Source organism: Notolepis coatsorum, assembly GCF_963971535.1.
Source record: "Notolepis coatsorum genome assembly, chromosome: 8".
In the NCBI taxonomy this organism is placed as follows: Eukaryota; Metazoa; Chordata; class Actinopteri; order Aulopiformes; family Paralepididae; genus Notolepis; species Notolepis coatsorum.
In genome coordinates, this window is record NC_140172.1 from 155,613,280 (window position 1) to 155,634,729 (window position 21,450).

Here is a 21,450-nt window from a genome sequence, read left to right on the forward strand (position 1 = left end):
GTGAGGACTGACAGTGTCAGTACAGTTAGTAGCACGGTGACTGTCTGTGTTTATAGAGCGCTTTTTATCCAAAGAGCTTTGCAACTTATGCCTCCCATTCACTCACACATTCACACAGTGACGGGGTGGAGGCAGCCCATGCAAGGTGCCCATCTGCTCATCGGGAGCAGTTAGGGAATGAATGAATGAATGAATGAATGAATGAATGAATGAATGAATGAATGAATGAATGAATGAATGAATGAATGAAAACTTTATTTAACAGATTGCAGAATGGGTTACAACAATACAGTACGGCTCGATACACACAATTGTCAAGGGGATGCAGACCAGAGAAAGACTTTCGTCTTGTTTACATCAGGGTCCCTCCCCCCAGGGGTTAAGTGTCTTGCTCAAGGACACTTCGACGTGCTGCCAGGAGGAGCCGGAATCGAACTGGGAACCTTTTGATTACCAGACGAACTCCTGAGCCACTGTCGCCGCCCCAGTACCATGCTCTATACTTTGAGCTACAGGACAATATACTGGTAGTAACATAATACCAGTAGCACCATGCTCTGAGCTCCACGACCATATTTACATTTACATTTTACATTTAGTCATTTAGCGGACTCTTTTATCCAAAGCGACTTACACGTTCTGTACGACAAGTCATCAGGAAGGGCACAACTCTATCAGCTGAGTAACAATGTTCATCAAAGTGTTGAGTGCTACAGTGTAGGTTAGTTTATTAGGAGAAGTGCATGACAGTAAGGTTAGTTAGGGTTAGTTTAAAAAAAAATTATTTCAGATAATGGTTGAATGGCTGTTACTACCATATACTAGGGATGCTCGATATTGGCTTTTTTTTTACCGATACCGATATACCGATATTGTCCAACTCTTAATTTCCGATACCGATATCAACCGATATCAACCGATACCGATGCAGGGTTTCCCGCCCCCAAAAAACGGAATAATTTCAGGTAATTAACATTACATATCTCTTGTTGTGGAATTAACACAACATTATGCATACTTTTGACAATAAATAAAATCAGAATTTGTTCTTACTTGCTTGCCTGGGTAAATAAAGGTTATAGAAATGTAAAAAAAGAAAAAGAAAAAAAATTCCGATATCACATCTTAATGCCAATATCGGCCGATAATATCGGTAGGCCGATAATATCGGACATCCCTACCATATACTGGTAGTAACAGAATACCAGTAGCTAGCACCATGCTCTGAGCTACAGGTCCATACTGGTAGCTGCTATACTAACCAGTGGGTCATCATTGCCTCGTCAGTAGAAACTCTATCCTCTCTAAGCTGAATAAACAGCAGCTACACCATCTCTCTCTCACAGTCTCCATGACTCTCCACCTGCACTGAGCCAGAGGCCCTTACTCTGCCTCTAACAAGCAGGCCATTGATCAGGCAGCCACTGAGACAGTCTCATTATAGTCCATCTCTCTCTCTCTCTCTCTCTCTCTCTCTCTCTCTCTCTCTCTCTCTCTCTCTCTCTCTCTCTCTCTCTCTCTCTCTCTCTCTCTCTCTCTCTCTCTCTCTCTCTCTCTCTCTCTCTCTCTCACATCTTGTACCAATAGCTCTCTCTAGCCTGATCCATAAAGGTCCCGGCCTATTGCTTTACCAGCTGCAGAGCACGGAGGGTGATCAGCCAGGGGAGGGCCAAGGCTAAACCGGCCAATCGATAATCAATTGAACAGCCATCAAACTGCAGTTAGAGTCGTCACACTCCGAGAGGAGACAAGCTGTAATTACACCCCCAAATTAAAAAGATAAATAAATAAATAGAAATAAATAGACAAATAAAAGAATAAATAGAAAACTGGGGTTGAGCTATCGAGCTGTTAAGCGAAAGGGACCCAGAAGCAGTCTGCGTTGAAGGGGGTTTTACTTTGGATGTCATTTCAGATTGTCTCTGCTGTTACCACTTGAATCCCAAGGTGACAGTACTCATCTAGTTGCATTTAAAATGACAAGGGTTGTATTTTGTGTATTTTGATTCTAATAAATGATGTAGTTAAATTTTTTACTGTATTTGAAATAGCAATGCAGAATGCAACCCTCGCCATTTTGACTGAGTGAATGATTGAGTCTAAAAGATCATCACAAGGATCCCTTTGACTAAACCATTCAAATGACCTGCTTATTTAAACTATCAAACATCTTAATGATGTGACCTTTAATAGGAAAGACAAGGGAAGGAATTTCAGGAGATCAACAAGAAACCTGAGTCTGTGTTGTATAAGTGCATTAACCTGGATGTGGGCGGAGTCTGTGTTGTATAAGTGCATTAACATGGATGTGGGCGGAGTCTGTGTTGTATAAGTGCATTAACATGGATGTGGGCGGAGTCTGTGTTGTATAAGTACATTCAACTGTATGTGGGCACAGTCTGTGTTGTATACATTTACATTTACATTTAGTCATTTAGCTGACGCTTTTATCCAAAGCGACTTACAAGTTCTGTACGACAAGCCATCAGGAAGGGCACAACTCTATCAGCTGAGCAACCATGTTCATCAAAGTGTTGAGTGCTACAGTGTAGGTTAGTTTATTAGGACAAGTGCATGACAGTACGGTTAGTTAGGGTTAGATATATATATTTTTTTTTATTTTTTTTTATTCAGATAATGGTTGAAGAAGTGCGTCTTTAGTCGACGGCGAAAGATTGGACGTGATTCGGCTGTCCTAACTGGGGTGGGTAGTTCATATCACCATTGTGGGGCAAGGACTGAGAATAGGCGACTTCTCTTTGATGACCCTCCCGGAGCTCGGATAGGAGTAGGTCTGAGGCGGCCAGAAGATGCAGAGCGTAGGGGTCTTGAGGGTGTGTAGTTAGAGACCATTGACCGGAGGTAGGCGGGAGCGGTTCCCTTTGCCGCATGGTATGCCAGGTCGAGGGCCTTGAAGCGGATTCGTGCAGCAATGGGGAGCCAGTGCAGGTCCCTAAGAAGTGGGGTGACATGGGCCGACTTCGGTAGGTTTGAGATCAGGCGGGCCGCTGCGTTCTGAATGAGTTGAAGAGGCTTAGTGGCAGTGGCCGGGAGGCCAGCGAGCAATGCGTTGCAGTAGTCGAGGCGGGAGATGACTGTTGATTGGACGAGGAGTTGGGTGGCTTCTTTTGTCAGGAAGGGACGGATCCTTCTGACGTTGCTCAGGAGGAATCGGCAGGTTCTGGTCGTCGCTGCGATGTGAGCAGAGAAGTTCAACTGGTCGTCGAGGACAACACCAAGGTTCTTGGCGGTCGGGGACGCAGTCACAGCTGCATTCTCGACTGTGATTGAAAGGTCGGTTAGGGGGGAGGATTTGGCCGGCAGGTGGAGCAATTCTGTTTTGCTTAGGTTCAGTTTGAGGTGGTTGGTTGTCATCCAGGCGGAGATGTCGGACAGACAGGTCGAGATCCGCTCAGAGACGTGGATATCTGAGGGAGGGAAGGAGAGGAAGAGTTGAGTATCGTCGGCATAACAATGGTAGGAGAAGCCATGAGACGTGATAATGTTACCCAGTGATTTAGTGTAGAGGGAGAAGAGAAGGGGTCCTAAAACCGAGCCCTGGGGGACACCCGTCCGCAGGGGGCGGGTGGCCGACAGGGTCCCTTTCCATGACACTTGGTAGGAGCGGTCATTGAGGTATGATGACAGCCATGTCAGCGCAGAGCCAGCCACTCCCATTCCTGCGAGGGCCGCAAGGAGGATCTGGTGGTTGACTGTGTCGAAGGCTGCAGATAGATCTAGGAGAATCAGGACAGAGGAGAGGCCTTTCGCTTTTGCTAAATGAAGTGCCTCTGTGACCGCAATGAGGGCTGTCTCTGTGGAGTCACCAGTCCTGAAGCCTGACTGATTAGGGTCTAGGAGGTCATTCTGTAAGAGATAAGCAGTAAGTTGGTTGGATACAGCACGTTCAAGTGTTTTAGAAAGGAAGGAGAGAAGAGAGACAGGACGGTAGTTGCCTATGACGGTAGGGTTCAGGGTTGGTTTTTTTATGAGCGGCGTGACTCTGGCTTGTTTTAGGGAGGTGGGGACCACCCCCGAGTTGAGTGAGGAGTTGATGGTTGCCGTTAGGAATGGGAGGATGTCTGGTGCTATGGTCTGGAGGAGTGGAGGGTAGCTGGTCCAGCTGGCAAGTAGTCGGACGGTTCGACGTTACCAGTGTCAGGGTCTCTGCTTCTGTAATGGGAGAGAAAGATGACAGAGTGAAGGATGAGGTTCTCGATTCAGCATTTGGAATGGGTGGGGGTTGGGAGAAGGAGCTGCGGATGTTCTCCACTTTTTCCTCAAAGAAGATCGCAAAGTCTTCGGCAGAGAAAGATGAGGGAGGGGGGGGGGTGGGGGGGGAGTGAGGAGGGAGGACATGGTAGCATGCAGTTTGCGAAGATTCTTGGCAGAGGCCTCGATCCTATGGTGGAAGAAAGAAGCTTTGGCATTAGTGATGGTTTTGGAGAATGTTAACAAGAGGTTGTGATATGTGTCGATGTCAGCAGTGAGGCGTGACTTTCTATACTTCCTTTCAGCTGCTCTCAGGACCTGTCTTTGTTCTCTCACTGGATCTGTCAGCCATGGACTGGGTGGGGAACGGCGGGCAGGTTTCTCAACGAGGGGACAGAGCTTGTCGAAGGAGGTTGCAAGGGCTGAGAGGAGGGTGGAGAGAGCAGAGAAGGTGTCACTCAAAGGTAGAGCGGATAGTATGTCAGAGGAGAGGGTGGAGGGGGATAGGGAGGGCAGGTTGCGTCTGAGTGAGACTGTTTGAGTTGGGGTGAAGACCTTTCGGTTAAGCATGAGAGTTAGTGAGAAGGATATGAAGGAATGGTCAGATACATGTAGGGGAGTTACCGTGGTGTTAATGATGCTGGAGTTACGGGAAAATATGAGATCCAAGGAGTTGCCTGCTTTGTGGGTGGGAGGCATGGCAGTGGGAGTCAGGTCAAACGATTGTAGGAGGGAGACTACTATGACTGACTGAGATGAGTCAGGCAGGTTGAAGTCGCCCAATAGAAGGAGAGGGGTACCATCTTCCGGTAAGGAGCTTAGAAGCATGTCCAGCTCATCTGTGAAGTGATCGAGTGGACCTGGAGGGCGGTAGAGTGTAACAATGGTGAGATTGAAAGGATTAGAGACAGATACTGCATGATATTCGAGAGAGGAGAGTGACAGTTCTGGGAGTGGTGTTACGTTTGTAGCCCATGAAGGAGATGTCATGAGGCCAGTGCCTCCACCCCGTCTGGAGGGTCGAGGTGTGTGAGTGAAGTTATAGTTTGTAGATAATGCTGCAGGTGTTGATGAGTTATTGGGGGTTATCCAGGTCTCAGTTATACTGTATACTGTACGTACATTGAACTGTATGTGGGCGAAGTCTGCGTCGTCCTGGCGGAGCTGCCAGTAACGGGAGGGGATGGAGAGCAGCTCCCACTCCCCGTCGTCCATGAACTCCCTCTTATCGTTGGCGATGGTGTCTGCGTTCCTCCACAGAGCTAGGTCTATCTCTTTCACTGCAGAGGGAGGGAGTGAGGGAGGGAAGAAGAGAGAGAGGGAGAGAGAGAGAGAGAGAGAGAGAGAGAGAGAGAGAGAGAGAGAGAGAGAGAGAGAGAGAGAGAGAGAGAGAGAGAGAGAGAGAGAGATTATGGTCAGTGAGTCATTCATGTCATGACATGTCATTAACTTGCCATGCACTCAATTGATTTCCTGTTTGGGTGCGTTTGTGTAATCACATGCATGTTTCTGCAATCGGATTTGTCACAAACTGGGACAAATATGGTAGTATGTACAATATTTGATCATAATAGGAAATTATTTTATTTTATTTTATCAGTAATATTGGTTATCGGCCATAACAGAAATGTTAATATTGGTTATCGGTATTGTTAACAGAATTCGGCTATAGGGTGACAATAATGTGGTCAAGAGGCATGGTTTCTATCTTGAGCCTTAACTGGCGTGGTTTATTATTCACATGGCAGAGCAGTAACACTACAGGTCTTCTCTCACTGAGAGACTGGGGGAAAGAGAAAGAAGTGGGAGGAGACACCTCTACTTATACTCGCCACCTGGTGGTATTCCTGAGTGTCTCCGTCTAGAGCGCCCTCTAGTGGAAACAGTTATATATGCAGTTAGACAGTTACTAGTGTAAACAGTTATATATGCAGTTACAGTAGACAGTTACTAACAATCCTACACAGAACCTCTGCCTTCAACAGGTATCGACCAACATTTTCATATTGGTTCATCCCTACAATACAGTCAGTCCTCCACTGCCTCCAGTGCTCCACAAAACCGCCCGTCTCATAACCGTCTACCGGCTCTCCAAATCAGAGATGTACTTTTACGTATTATGTCATTTAAATGTTATTATAAATGTGATTTAGGCGCTGGGGGGAAATTACATGGGTATATTTACTGCTGTTTGGTCAGGAGGACGTTAAGTCCTCATATTAACAAGCTGCTCAGAATGATTGCCCTTGGTGAGGTCACAGGCAATACATTAGCTTTAATTGATCAAACAGCTGTGCTTTGTGGAGCCGGCAACGCTGCTTAATGTACCTACTGTAATGTCCTGAACAACTCGAGTTGTGCTTCAGGAGGGGAACGTTTTTTTTAACCAGATTTTATTTGTCAAGCTTGGGAGAGAAGGCAGACTACTTTGTTTAAGACAGAGCTGTAATCTGTATTTATGTAATCTATATTTAGGTAATGAAATGTAATGTGTAATGTAATTATGGAACTCTGCAAATGTATTTTTGGTGTCTTATAAACCCATGAGGGTTGGGTACTTTGTGTGCATGACACTTGATTGATCGATAAATCAATCAATCAATCAATCAATCAATCAATCAATCAATCAATCAATCAATCAATCAATCAATCAATCAATCAATCAATCAATCAATGTACTGCCCAGTTTGGGGTAACCAGACAGGGAAGGTGAGCTGCTATACCCACCAAGAACAACATGGTCAATACAAGGGAATAAATAGGTGCTTGAATAATTGAAATTACATTTAGACTAGTTTCTTTGCAAAAATAAACATCTTCCAAAGATTCAAGGAAGTCATATACAATTGTTGAAAAGATACACAATCCCCGTTTTAAACCTTCTCAGCCCCTAGATCCACGTTGAGGCATAACTGTCATTGGTACTTGTTTATTTTGAAATCCCTCATTGTTAACTTCTCTCTTACATCACAACACTGTTGGAATGGAATCTTGGAACCTATTCTACACGTTCAAATGGTTCTCAGGGTTCCTACAGTTTGCTCTCAACTAGTGAAAACTGCTTTTTCCTTTGATGCTTCCAACACCTGGAACGCCCTCCGACTGATTCTGAAGCTGAAGGTTCTAACTTCTTTTGCTGCATTTAAAAGTATTATCTATATCGCTGCTGGCGGAACAAAACCTCGTAACTCCAAAACAAAAACCCAACTTTTCAGCAGATGAAAAAAAACGAACACAGATTTGAGGGCGAATAGAGAGAGAGACAGATGATTGGTTTAATGCTTTCCCATTGTGTAGACTTTGTAAAACCACACACACATGGAGGATGATCTACTGAGTTGATAAAAAAATTATAATAATAATGGAGTTACGAGGTTTTGTTCCGCCAGCAGCGATATGGTATGGTCTTAGCAGAATTATTTGATTGTTTATTCGTGTTTATTGTACCTATATGTAGGAAATTGCTGATAAACTGTGCCTTGTTTTGTAAGCTTGTCGTCGCTGTAAATGAGGGTAACCTCGGCGTCTCATGAGTTTAAATAATGGTTTGAAATGAAATGAAACGAGTGATATAGTATTACCCCGAGACCAAGGCCCATTAACCCTTTCACTGCCGCACTACTAATGTGATAGTAAAGGGTTAACCTTCTGTCGTGTGGCAGTGAAAGGGTTAAGAACCTAGGCCCACCCAGACACGGACGGACCCATAGCTTGAACACACTCTGCTGTGAGGGTGGAGAGCCCCCACCTGAGTGTAGCCAGCTGCGGAAGGTCAGAGTGCAGTTCTGCTTGTCGAAGGGGAAGGCGTACATCTCCAGGTTGCAGGACGACACCCCCTGGATGGGCCTGTAGTTCCTCACGGAGCCGGACGAGTTGACGTACACGTAGGGGATCGGGGGGGACTTTCCCTCATCCACGCTGGGAGACAGAGACAGTAGGGGTGTAAAGCTACGCGTATCCGTACCGAACCGAACCGTTTCAGTGTGTACCGTACCGTACCGAACGGCTGTGTAGTGTACCGAACTAATACAACGGTATGTTAACCACTAACGACCGCCCACCGGGGGCTGTTTTTTTCACAATCTAATATAATTAATATAATTTTTTTTTAAATTACAAGTTGATTATTAATTTCAATATAGAATATTCGTTGACCGCCCTACAGGTACAATTAGTTACTGCACACTACATCACCCCTGAGTGGAACATGGAAAGCCACACTTTCCCCCACTGTACTGAAAACCCGTACCGAACCGTGACTTCAAAACCGAGGTACGTAGAGACAGACAGACAGACAGACAGAGAGACAGACAGAGAGACAGACAGACAGACAGACAGACAGACAGACAGACAGACAGACAGACAGACAGACAGACAGACAGACAGACAGACAGACAGACAGACAGACAGACAGACAGTGAAACAGACAGTGAGACAGACAGACAGACAGACAGACAGACAGACAGACAGACAGACAGACAGACAGACAGACAGACAGAGAGACAGACAGACAGACAGACAGACAGACAGACAGACAGACAGACAGACAGACAGACAGACAGACAGACAGACAGACAGACAGACAGACAGACAGACAGACAGACAGACAGACAGACAGACAGACAGACGTGGGATGGCAGGTAAGGTGAAACGTGTGTAGCAGTGCAGAAGGCAGGGCTGGCTGGCCTCACCTCTAAGGTTAACGTGCTTCTTATTTCTCTGGCTCAGGGCCACACAAAGTAGGGCCTGCAGCCCAAAAATAATTCACTTTTCTGGGGCCCTCCAGATGGTTTCAGATGGTTCCAGAGTCGTACAATAGTGTATTCGGTCTATTTTGATGCATTTTCATTACATTCTGAGTGACATTAACAAACGCCATGATGACAGAAGCTAATGTTTACAATGTTACATGCTCAAATAATCAATAATCAAATAAGCAAACTAAATCAATCATCAATTTTAAATTGTATGGCTCCGCAAATCTCTCCTGTGACAAAATGGCATCCAATGTAATAAAAAAAAGTCAACCAATGAACTCGATTCTTGTACCGGATCTCCTCACTGGTAAACAAGAATACCCTGAAGACTCTAGCAGGAGCACTCATTCAAGGGTACTACGACTATGCTTGCACCTCATGGTACCAAAGCACCTCAAAGGCGCTAAAAACAAAATTACAAACATCTCAAAACAAACTGGTCAGACTACTGCTTGACCTTACTCCTAGAACCCACCTCACCCCTGCCCACTTTGACAACCTAGGATGGCTTAGAGTAGACGACAGAGTACAGCAACTTGCAATGGGCCTGGTCTACAAGATACACTACATGACCAAGGTACCCATGTACATGTCAAAATACTTCCCAAAGGTCAGTGAATACCACGATCACAACACCAGAGGGAGCTCCAAAAATCATGTTAAACCCAGATTCGGCTCAAACAAGGGACTAAACACGTTTCGCAATTATGCCACATCAATGTGGAACGCCCTACCCAAAGCTGTAAAGGAATGTGAATCACTACCCACTTTCAAAAACACTCTCAAAAAACACCTAAGGGAGACTGCAACTCGAAACTGGCCCCTGTAAATGTCCGAACACAACCCCCTCCAACGTACAGTAAATTACCAAGTATGGTCTTGTCAATAATCCAATGTACAGTTTTGTTTGTACAGTTGTACAGTGTGTGTCCCCCACCCCTCCTACCCACCCCCCCCACTCCTACCCCCCCCCCCCCCCACCCACCCAACCACCTCCAATGTACAGTCCCCCCCACCCCCACCTACCCAATCCAATGTACAGTTTCTACGTCAAATGTATATACTCTTTTTTTCTGGACTCTCTTTGTATCACAAACAGTACTGTAATTGCAAATCTGGTATGTCATAAATGTATAGATGTAGCAATACTGTCTATCTGTATGTCATATATGTTACGATGAATTGAAAATGGGGGACCCTGATGTAAACAAGACGAAAGTCTTTCTCTGGTCTGCATCCCCTTAACAATTGTATGTATTGAGCTGTACTGTACTGTACCCATTCTGCAATCTGTTAATAAAGTTTTCAATCAATCAATCAATCAATCAGTCACCACCCATATTCCATTTGGGACTCCGTGTCAAAGGGTTCGGGCACCAGCGTTACAGAGTAAGGCAAAGGTGAAAGGTCAAGAGTGGCCTTTCACAGCGCTCAGTGCAACGAGTTTACACACTTTGAAGGCATGTTGGGTAACTCGATAACCAAATCTAAATTTAAGGGTGCAAACCGTGAACCGAATATGAACAAACAACAGATCGCCTCACCGCTGAGAACCAAACCGTCGGATTGGAGAGATTTTTTCAAACTGAATGAGTGACGCTTTCACGAAAGAATAAGCTGTACAGTATGTGTCGGCTAAACCGGCCTTTCTTTTTTATTATTATATTTATTTTTGGGCTTACTGTATTTTTCACCCATCCCAATTTAGTCGTTATGCCAATTTCCTTCCTGGTCGTTGCGCGCATTGCCTCACTCTCGGCCTACATGCATCCTCCGATACACGTGGAGTCGCCAGCCGCTTCTTTTCACCTGACAGCGAGGACTCTCACTGGGGGGAACGTAACGCGTGGGAGGATCACACTACCTCCCCCAGATCCCTTCCCTGCTGAACAGGCACCCTGACCGACCAGTAGGAACCGCAGTTTACAACGACCAGGACACACACCCCGCTGGCTTCCCACCCGCTAACACTGCCAATTGTGTTAGTAGGGACGACTGACCAAGCCGGAGGTACCGCTGACAGCTGGATTCGATCCCAGAGTCTCTGCGGTGGTAGGCGAGTGCTTAGCCATGCATGCTCTGGAACGCCTTGAGAGAGTATCAGGCCGTTTTTGATGTGGGAAAACAGAAATCAAAACCACAATCAACGTTTAATGAGCGATAGAACATTTCTTACAATTCACTAACGATGATATCAGGCACCCATATGGCGTCAGACGACAGAGAGATCTCAGTGATTCCGTCGAACTCCTCCGGGTCCCAAACCAGGAACTCATCGGTCCAGATCTGATGTCGTACAAACAGGAAGGAGAAAGCACATGGCAAAATGGTAGATCCCATCGCCCAGAGTTGGCTGGAATCTGGGAGGGGGTTGGCACTCGTCATAATCTTCACTTAACGCCAACATTATGGGAAATGCACTTATCGTATTTTCCAGAGTCATAGCAATATCCTCTCTGTGTGTTCAGTAGAAAACTATCCGGCTGCAAGCTAGCCTAGCTTAGCACAAATGAATGGAAGTAGATACGGACCACTAGACTACCGGTAGTTTAAACCCCTAAGCTAGGCTAGCTTGCAGCCGGAGAGCTTTCTACTGAACACACAGAGAGAGAATTGGTATCTCTCTTCTTGTCTGACTCTGGAGAAGACAGTAATCCCATAATGTTGCCGTGTTCCTTTAACCCTAACCCGCTACCTTCAAAGTGAATATAAATTGAATATGAATTGGTGATGAATTGGTGACTACCGTGACAAAACCCCAGGCACTGATACGTATTACATTTTACATACAATTAAAGGCACTGCTGGGAGGATTTCGATATCAATATAATTGTAAATTCAATGTCCATACAGGGATTACTGTGGAAACATGTTGAGACCGAGGACAAGGAAAGACAACAGACGAGACAGACTCCATTGATGTCCTATTTCTGTACTGATATTGTGTGTGACCGCGTCGGATCTACAGGAGTTCTGCTCCTGTAGGTGTTATGGCATGAAGGAAGCCTTTCCAAACAAAACTATTACTTTATCACCCAAAATAACTCCACGTTCACGGCTAGCTGGGGCTGTCATCAAAACAAATCGCATTCTGGGGGGCGGGAACAAAACATGCAACAGGAAGTGACAGGGTTTATGGGAAATGTGGTCTTATCATGAGAATTAGGCTACCAATTCGGTTATTCGTGACGTATCGACCTTCCAATAAACAGTTTCCGGGGGCCAAGCTGCCTGCGTTGGCTGAGGCTCTGGTCTTTTCAACATGCCTCAGCGCTGTGTCCCTTGTTGTTTTAATAGATCTGAGTCATAACAAACTGTTGTGGGGTATGTGCTCCTAGTATCTCCTGCTGTCTGAAGTGGAGCGTTTGGCCCCCAGACATGAATATATGTCATATATATATATATATAATATATGACTTAACAACCGAATTGTTTTGGCAATGGTCTCATTTGTTTACTGTAATTACACCAAGGTATCACAAGATTCACAACCAATCTGACAATGATATTTAGTTGAAAATTCACCTTGTAGTATCTTTAAGATTTACAAAGCTTGACAAACAGTAAGCAGACATTTACTACTTGATTGTCAGACCCCCATCCCCCACCATTTTAAACAACATACCACTGCTGTCACGTGAAAACCTTTTTATCTCCAATTCAGGTGATATTAGTGTTTTCGTTTCAGGTACATGTGTTCAACGTATAGCTTCAGACTGTCATCAACCAAGTGTCACAATCACGGCCAGAGCCTCTCTCTCTCCCCCTGCGTCCACGCCCTTATATGGGCAGCTTCCTGTCGAGGTGTCCACAGTGCCACACGCTGGGCTATCTGCACATAGATATATATAGAACACTAGATAGCTTACCCGCGCTGCCGGCCAATGGAGAGCGACGTCACTGAACCGCCGCCATCTTGCCCAGGTCAGCCTTGAGTGAGAGTGAGTGAGCTGCACAGACAAAAATACTCATAACTCGCTGAAATATTGACGGATTTACAAACGGTTTGGTTTATTACAAGCATTATTAACGTGGCTATGATTCAAGCGGTTTGTAAAAAAAAAAACATCTTCAAAAATTGTTTTTATAAGTATGCAGTATCATAACTACATCTTTGATGTTTATAGCAAACCAACCCGTTTGTAAATCCGTCAATATTTCAGCGAGTTATGAGTATTTTTGTCTGTGCAGCTCACTCACTCTCACTCAAGGCTGACCTGGGCAAGATGGCGGCGGTTCAGTGACGCTGGTGACTCCGCCTTAAGCTATCTAGTGTTCTATATATATCTATGTATCTGCACAGGGGCGGACCTAGCACATTTGGCGCCCTAGGCGAGATTCACCACTGCACTGTAATTTTTTTTTGTTTGTAATTTTTTTTTATGGCTTTTGCCTCTTCATAGTTCTCTAACGTTAGTCTTTCTTTCCTCAACGCTCAATTCTATAAACACTTGACCGATACCCATCAATGCACAGCGCTCTAGCATGTTCTGACTGTGAACACCTAAAGCTGAGGCTCAGACCGACTGACCGTTTTAGATTTTTGACTCATTTTCCCTTATGTTAGAATTTTTTTTATGTAAAAATAATGGTTGCAGATATAGAGGGGGGCGCCAAAACTGCACAGAGAAAAAAAAAATGTAAATACATTTTTTTTTTTTTTTTTTTTTTGGCGCCCCCCTCTGGGTGGCGCTCTAGGCGACCGCCTATATCGCCTGTAGGAAGGTCCGCCCCATCTGCACACCTGAGCCTCGTCAGGTCATCACCAGCTCTGATAAGAGCCCTGCGGTTCCTGCCACTCACCGTCCGAGTGTTGCTAACCCTACCTATAGGTACGAGGACGTATCCAACCTTGCTGCTCTATCTAAATCCCTGCCTTGCTCTAACCTCTGTTCTCCCTGTGCCCAGGACCACCCGCTGCCGGCCTACGCTCATGTCTCATAGACACCACCCGCCAGGACGTTCTCACGTGGAGCACGAGGAGTGCTCCTGCTCGCACCTGTCGAACATTCCTGTATTGGTTAACCCTGTCTGCATGGTACCTATTGCCACCTGGAATATTAAATCAACCTAAACCGCTCCATTCTCTCTCTCTCTTGTGTTCTGCTATTGGGCTCCAGTTTAACGCTATACGCTAACACCAAGGTCAACAACGATACTGAAATTACATTAGAGTGAATGGAGATTTAGCCTCAAGCCCCCCTTGATTCTCCTACAGTACATACATTAACTTGAATTAGATTGTCTTCATCCTTCCTGTTCATATTCAGTTAGCTTATCATAGCCCGGTAATGCTAGCTAGTGTAGGGCGGCTACACAGAAGATAATCACAGATATAATCACTGAGGAACTAATTGGATCATTTTAATCATAAAACTATATTCTTTGGGTGAGTACAGCTACAGCATTGTTTTCCTATTAGCTGCTGCCCATTAAAGACCCAATCTGTAATCTAAACGTAAACAAAATGGGCGGTCCGCCCCACGATAAACAATGATCTTAGATCTTGACACAAAGCCTAACAGCAGACAACAGGTTTTTAATGTTATTTCATGTGTTTTGTAGCTCGAAAATTTATTTACACTAGTAATGTTTGTTAACACTGGAGTAAAACAGTATTCTGAAAGAATGTTAAAATACCCCAAAGTTTGCAAAAGAAAATTATAAAATTAATAATAATAATAATAATAATAATAATAATAATAATAATAATAATAATAATAATAATAATAATAATAATAATAATAATAATAATAATAATAATAATAATAATAATAATAATAATAATAATAATAATAATAATAATAATAATAATAATAATAATAATAATAATAATAATAATAATAATAATAATAATAATAATAATAATAATAATAATAATAATAATAATAATAATAATAATAATAATAATAATAATAATAATAATAATAATAATAATAATAATAATAATAATAATAATAATAATAATAATAATAATAATAATAATAATAATAATAATAATAATAATAATAATAATAATAATAATAATAATAATAATAATAATAATAATAATAATAATAATAATAATAATAATAATAATAATAATAATAATAATAATAATAATAATAATAATAATAATAATAATAATAATAATAATAATAATAATAATAATAATAATAATAATGAGCTGGCGGTGACCTACCTGCCTGTACCAGATACTTGTGGTAAGAGTCTGGGTATGACCATCCTAGGAAAAGATACAAATGAAAACACTGTATATATTTCTGGTGACACTCAAGGGAAACATTTATTCAAAGGAAGACTTCACACTTGTAATTTTTACAAACATTTACATTAAAGGAACACGCCAACATTACGGCGTGTATATATATATATATATATATATATATATATATATATATATATATATATATATATATATATATATATATATATATATATATATATATATATATATATATATATATGTATATGTTTTTTTAACCGATACCGATATTTTCCGATATCACATTTTAATGCCAATATCGGCCGATAGTATCGGTAGGCCGATAATATCGGACATCCCTATGGTTTCTATCTTCTTGTCTGAATCAGGAGAAGACGCTGAAGCACTTTTCCCACGATGTTGACATGTTGCTTTAATAACACATTGACTCCTATTCATTTTCAAGATTACAGATGACTGTGCATTCATTTCCACTACTAGCATGTAGATCAAGGACATGACTAAAGTTCACTCATTCCATCTCGTATCAATTGTCAAATTCAAATGATCAATTCAGGTGACCCGGAGAAGTAACAAGCGCTCTGTACCACATCGAGGACTGACTGCAGTATGAAGTCTATATAGACGGTGGTGGAGCTGGTCCAGTTCTCAACGGGTCGGACTCCACAGTCGTAGTTCCTCAGCAGGGTTCTGGTCAGCTGGTTCAGCGCCGACCTCCTGGGCTTCTCTGGCAGAGGCTCCGCCACACAGGCTTGAAGATAAGAGAACACGTGTAAATACGGTAGAACGTTACAAGAACCTTGATGATAAGAGAACACATGAGAATACAGTAGAACGTTACAAGAACCTTGATGATAAGAGAACACATGAGAATACAGTAGAACGTTACAAGAACCTTGATGATAAGAGAACACGTGTAAATACGGTAGAACGTTACAAGAACCTTGATGATAAGAGAACACATGAGAATACAGTAGAACGTTACAAGAACCTTGATGATAAGAGAACACATGAGAATACAGTAGAACGTTACAAGAACCTTGATGATAAGAAAACACGTGCGAATACGGTAGAACGTTAAAAGAACCTTGATGATAAGAGAACACGTGAGAATACAGTAGAACGTTACAAGAACCTTGATGATAAGAGAACACGTGTAAATACGGTAGAACGTTACAAGAACCTTGATGATAAGAGAACACATGAGAATACAGTAGAACGTTACAAGAACCTTGATGATAAAAGAACATATGAGAATGCAGTAGAACGTTACAAGAACCTTGATGATAAGAGAACACGTGAGAATACAGTAGAACGTTACAAGAACCTTGATGATAAGAGAACACATGAGAATACAGTAGAACGTTACAAGAACCTTGATGATAAAAGAACACATGCGAATACAGTAGAACGTTACAAGAACCTTGATGATAAGAGAACACATGAGAATACAGTAGAACGTTACAAGAACCTTGATGATAAGAGAACACATGAGAATACAGTAGAACGTTACAAGAACCTTGATGATAAGAGAACACATGAGAATACAGTAGAACGTTACAAGAACCTTGATGATAAGAGAACACATGAGAATACAGTAGAACGTTACAAGAACCTTGATGATAAGAGAACACATGAGAATGCAGTAGAACGTTACAAGAACCTTGATGATAAGAGAACACGTGTAAATACAGTAGAACGTTACAAAAAACGTGATGATAAGAGAACACGTGTAAATACAGTAGAACGTTACAAGAACCTTGATGATAAAAGAACACATGAGAATGCAGTAGAACGTTACAAGAACCTTGATGATAAGAGAACACGTGTAAATACAGTGGAACGTTAAAAGAACCTTGATGATAAGAGAACACGTGTAAATACAGTAGAATGTTACAAGAACCTTGATGATAAGAGAACACGTGTAAATACAGTAGAACGTTACAAGAACCTTGATGATAAGAGAACACATGAGAATAAAGTAGAACGTTACAAGAACATTGATGATAAGAGAACACATGAGAATACAGTAGAATGACAAGAACCTTGAAGGTAAGAGAACATATGTAAATATAATAAAATGTTACAAGAACCTTGAAGATAAAAGAAGTAGAACACATGTAAATACAGTAGAACGTTACAAGAACCTTGAAGATACGTGCTCTAGTGCGACATTTAGTGTCTGAATGTTATCTATAGCACATTTAAGATCACCACTGCCGTAGTTATAACTCTGCTATTAGACCTTTTATTCAGAGAGGTTTTTAATGATATGAATGTGTTCTGTGGCTATAGACATAAAACACTAGTAATGTTTGTAAACACTGGAGTAGAACTGACCTATATTATGATTTATAAAGGATTAATAAAGTTTCATAAAGATTCTGAAAGTTTCAAGAATGTATGTTAATAAACCCAAAGTTTATGGTAAAGAAATTAAAGGTAGAATCCTGGCAAAAGAGCACTGCTTGGTACTGCACTTTGTTTCTCAATATAAGATACTAACTAACTATATATGTCCTTGTCAACTCCAACTCAACTCCAACCAACACATCAAACCAAAACAAAAAATGCAAACAAAGTGCAATACCAAGAGAGGGTATACTTTTGCCTTGAGATTGCAAAAGATCACCACAGCCGTATAGGTATAACTTGTATATTATAAGACATTGAAAAACTGTTTTGTGTTGGTTTCTCAAAGTAAGGCGCAGGGACCCGTACAGGTCGCTGTAATGTTGCTGAGTGGTCCCTACTAGTATTTGTTTAACCCTTTCACTGCCACTGGTGGGGGACCCCCCCGCTTAAAAAGCGGCGACCGTCGGTAGTGTGATAGTAAAGGGTTAACCTTCTGTCGTGCAGCAGTGAAAGGGTTAATGGGTGTGGTCCCTGGTGGTGGTGGTACTAATATTATCGCTCACTGGTCCCAAAAGACAAAAAACAACTGTCTGTCAGACATATAGAGACCAACATGTTTAAGAAACACAGCTCTATGACATACAACTCCCAATAAAGGAATGACCCAAAATCACATATAGGAGCAGCCAAGAGCTGTCTGTTATTAAAGACCAAATAGTGCAGCTTACCTGAGAACAGCAGCAGCAGCCCAGCGACAGACATCACTGGTGGAGATGTGTCTAACCTCTCAGATCCCAGGTCAGTTGCAACTTTAATCTGTTCTCTCAAAAAAAAACGTGTAATATAAAAATAAATAAATGTAGGCCTATATTTTAAATCGTATTTTTTTTATTAAAATAAAGAGTAGGACTCTATAGATGTACTTTGTGTAGAGGTTCAACAGTGACTGGATCGTGTGTGTGAACGTGTTGGTTGTGTTGATATTGATTTTCCATTGCTGTGGTAAGATGATATGTATGATGATGATGATGATGATGATGATGATGATGATGATGAACAGAGAGAGATGCCCCCAGAGAACGGGTCTGACGTCTCGCCAGTTCATTAGCGAGGGCTCTGAACAATAAGCCCGCTGCGTTGTGTACACCTACCTCGTATTGCATCGCGAGATGTTAATTAAGCTGTAGAATAAAATGTGTGATAATGTTAAATAAATAAAACTGTGATAAAAAAAAATAAAGATTACACAGTGAAAAATGTGTTACATTTATTTGTAAAGCCCGACATCACAAGGTAATGTCCCCATGGGCTGGACGGACAAGTATTCTTTAAACAAGCCAAGAAGACACATCACAATAAAATCAAGAACAACATTTTTTATCCAAAATAAATGTAAAAAAAAATCAATGCAACACTCCCAGACATAGCCTACCCCAGCGAAGGTAAGGAAAACTCACTAAAAACCTAGCAATAAATAATTTTAACAGAATTATACTTAATAAGAGCCAACTATTACATATAGAAATAAATAAATAAAAACATTTAAGAATTTGACAAACGTTCAACTTCATCACCTCAAACTTCACAAATATTCTCATTCAACCAATATTCATCTTAAAAGAAAGCGTTGGAAATAATCATCACATTCAATCTGTTCATCTGCTTATAGTTCATCAAGATTTCAAAACTCGTATTTTACTCTTATTTTAGTTGACAGTCATAAATTTGCCTCTTCCTCCCCAGAAGCAATTTCGCTGTCCTGACCAAAGCCAGTCTATAAATAAATATAACTATAATAAATATAAACATAAATATAAACATCTATGGTCTGACCCATGCACCACGCCCTCCTTATACTGCCTGGATGTTTCCTAAAGTGTCGTTCGCAAATTGAGATACATAATTCGACAAAGAGCGAGGTTTTATATTTAAAAAAAAATAAAAAACATGTAGAATTCACACAAAATAGAAAAGAAAATGTTTTAATGTGGATCAGACAAATTCAATTATAGCAACGTGTTTTATTCCGGTCAGGAATTCTGACCTCCTTACCAGGATAAAACAAGTTGCCATAATTGCATTTGTGAATAATTATGCGATTTATGTTATCTAAGCGTGTGTTAGCCCAAGGCCTGAATAAATGAATGAATGAATACCAGGCCCACAATAAGCCATAATAATATAACTGAAGGGGAAGTGCACGGGATTCATTCTGAATAGTTGAGGGACGTGTCGCTCTGCCCCCCCTCATCATTACAATACTGCACTCTGCATTTTATTACGAGTGACTGGGGGATGTATTATGAGCTAAATGACTATACAAGCACAAGTGTTAAATAGGGAGGTGTAGTCTGACGTCACCGGTTGTTCCACCCATAATAGGGATTTATCATTGGGAAAATGGATTATCGGCTATTGTAACAATTCTGCCGCATGGAAATTGAAAAGCTTGTGCACTAACTATGTTAGTCACTAACATTAAGCGTTTTTGGTTGAAATAAAATTTGGCGATTTTTTTTTCTATGATTAATTGCGAATATTTTCATGTTGAGCTATTATAGATTGTGGATGAATAAGCACATAAAGGTACACCATGTAAATGTTAATGCTTTATTTGTTTTAAACGAGACGATTTAGAAATGGGCAATGGGGAAATACATTGTGTTGGACAGAGGGTGGAACACGAAAAACGGCAATGACGTCACCACTACACCTCCCTCCCTATAGACACCTCACACCTGGTTCGTTCACTTCGTTGGTCGATGGATCCAAATAGAACCACGGGGGTGGGGTTAACCTCGTTCCCAGTTTTATCTCAGGGAGGGGGGGGGGGTTGAGATCATGGGCCACGTGATCTGCGCCAATCACGTCGCAGCCTGAGCGCGCGCGCGCTGACCGCGCGGGCACGCACATGTTTGACAGGGGAAGGTGCGCTGCGCGCCTCCCTGCTGCCCTGTGTGTTGGTGTCTGACTGTGACTGACAGACAGATGGAGTTGTTGGTTTGACTCTGTTGGGGCTTGACGGGATTTTGGGAGAGAAGAAGATAATTCACCTTCTTCTTCTACTTGTTATTACTGCCATGAGAGTTGAACAACAGGGTGACAGTGGAGAAGACTCAACACATTCGGTGAGGAAACTGAGTGGAACCAACTTAGTAATAATAATAATAATAATAATATAACAACTGGCATGTTTTGAAAGTGCTTCTTCTGAATGCCCTAACAAACTAACAATGACAAGGTCGACAAAGCTGTATCCTCCTAATCATGTCATTACAGTCATATAATTATATTCAAATGAACCAATTCTATTATATATATATATATATATATATATATATATATATAACCTATTAATTCTCATCTGACTCAAATAACACCAAGCACACATGTATGAATGTGTGTATTATTATATTCCCCAGAGCATGCCACTATTATATAACCTATTAATTCTCATCTGACTCAAATAACACCAAGCATGCCACTTCCATTGTATTGTTCTCAGTATACCCTTTAATCTAATACACTACTCCAATAGGTTTCATGGTGTAAAAGCGCCTCTACAATTAAATTACATATTGGGGGGGGGGGGGGGGGGGGGGGGTTGCACAGATGAACCTCAATTAACCCTGGCAGTGTTAGTGACTCTCACCCCGACGGCATTGGTGTTTATAATATCCCTATATATTTCATGTTTTATATATAGTCATAATACGGTAATGATTAAACTGTGTGTGTTGGGGTTGGTGCGGTGTGTATGTGTGTGTGATTGGGGGGGGGGGGGGGGGGGGGGGGGAGGGTCTGAAACACCCACTGCCTTTGTCAGTCAAGTCTAGTGGCACCCAGGGTGAGTGGAATGATAAACAGAGGACTGTTGCTATCCGTGTCAGCGGCCCAAAA

At 41.9% G+C, this 21,450-nt stretch overlaps 1 protein-coding gene across 1 annotated transcript in view; it reads right to left on the reverse strand.

The window, feature by feature from the left end:
• htr3b (5-hydroxytryptamine (serotonin) receptor 3B) overlaps nucleotides 1–18,312 on the reverse strand; it is a gene marked incomplete at both ends in the record, with an annotated part of 28,405 nt that extends 10,093 nt beyond the window's left edge. The window contains 6 exons of the mRNA XM_084320614.1: nucleotides 5,335–5,492; nucleotides 7,961–8,130; nucleotides 11,146–11,255; nucleotides 15,151–15,195; nucleotides 15,783–15,946; nucleotides 18,279–18,312. Of these exons, the coding sequence (XP_084176740.1) occupies nucleotides 5,335–5,492; nucleotides 7,961–8,130; nucleotides 11,146–11,255; nucleotides 15,151–15,195; nucleotides 15,783–15,946; nucleotides 18,279–18,312 (681 nt within the window). The remainder of the gene's footprint in view (nucleotides 1–5,334; nucleotides 5,493–7,960; nucleotides 8,131–11,145; nucleotides 11,256–15,150; nucleotides 15,196–15,782; nucleotides 15,947–18,278) is intronic.
• Nucleotides 18,313–21,450: the final 3,138 nt, after the last annotated feature.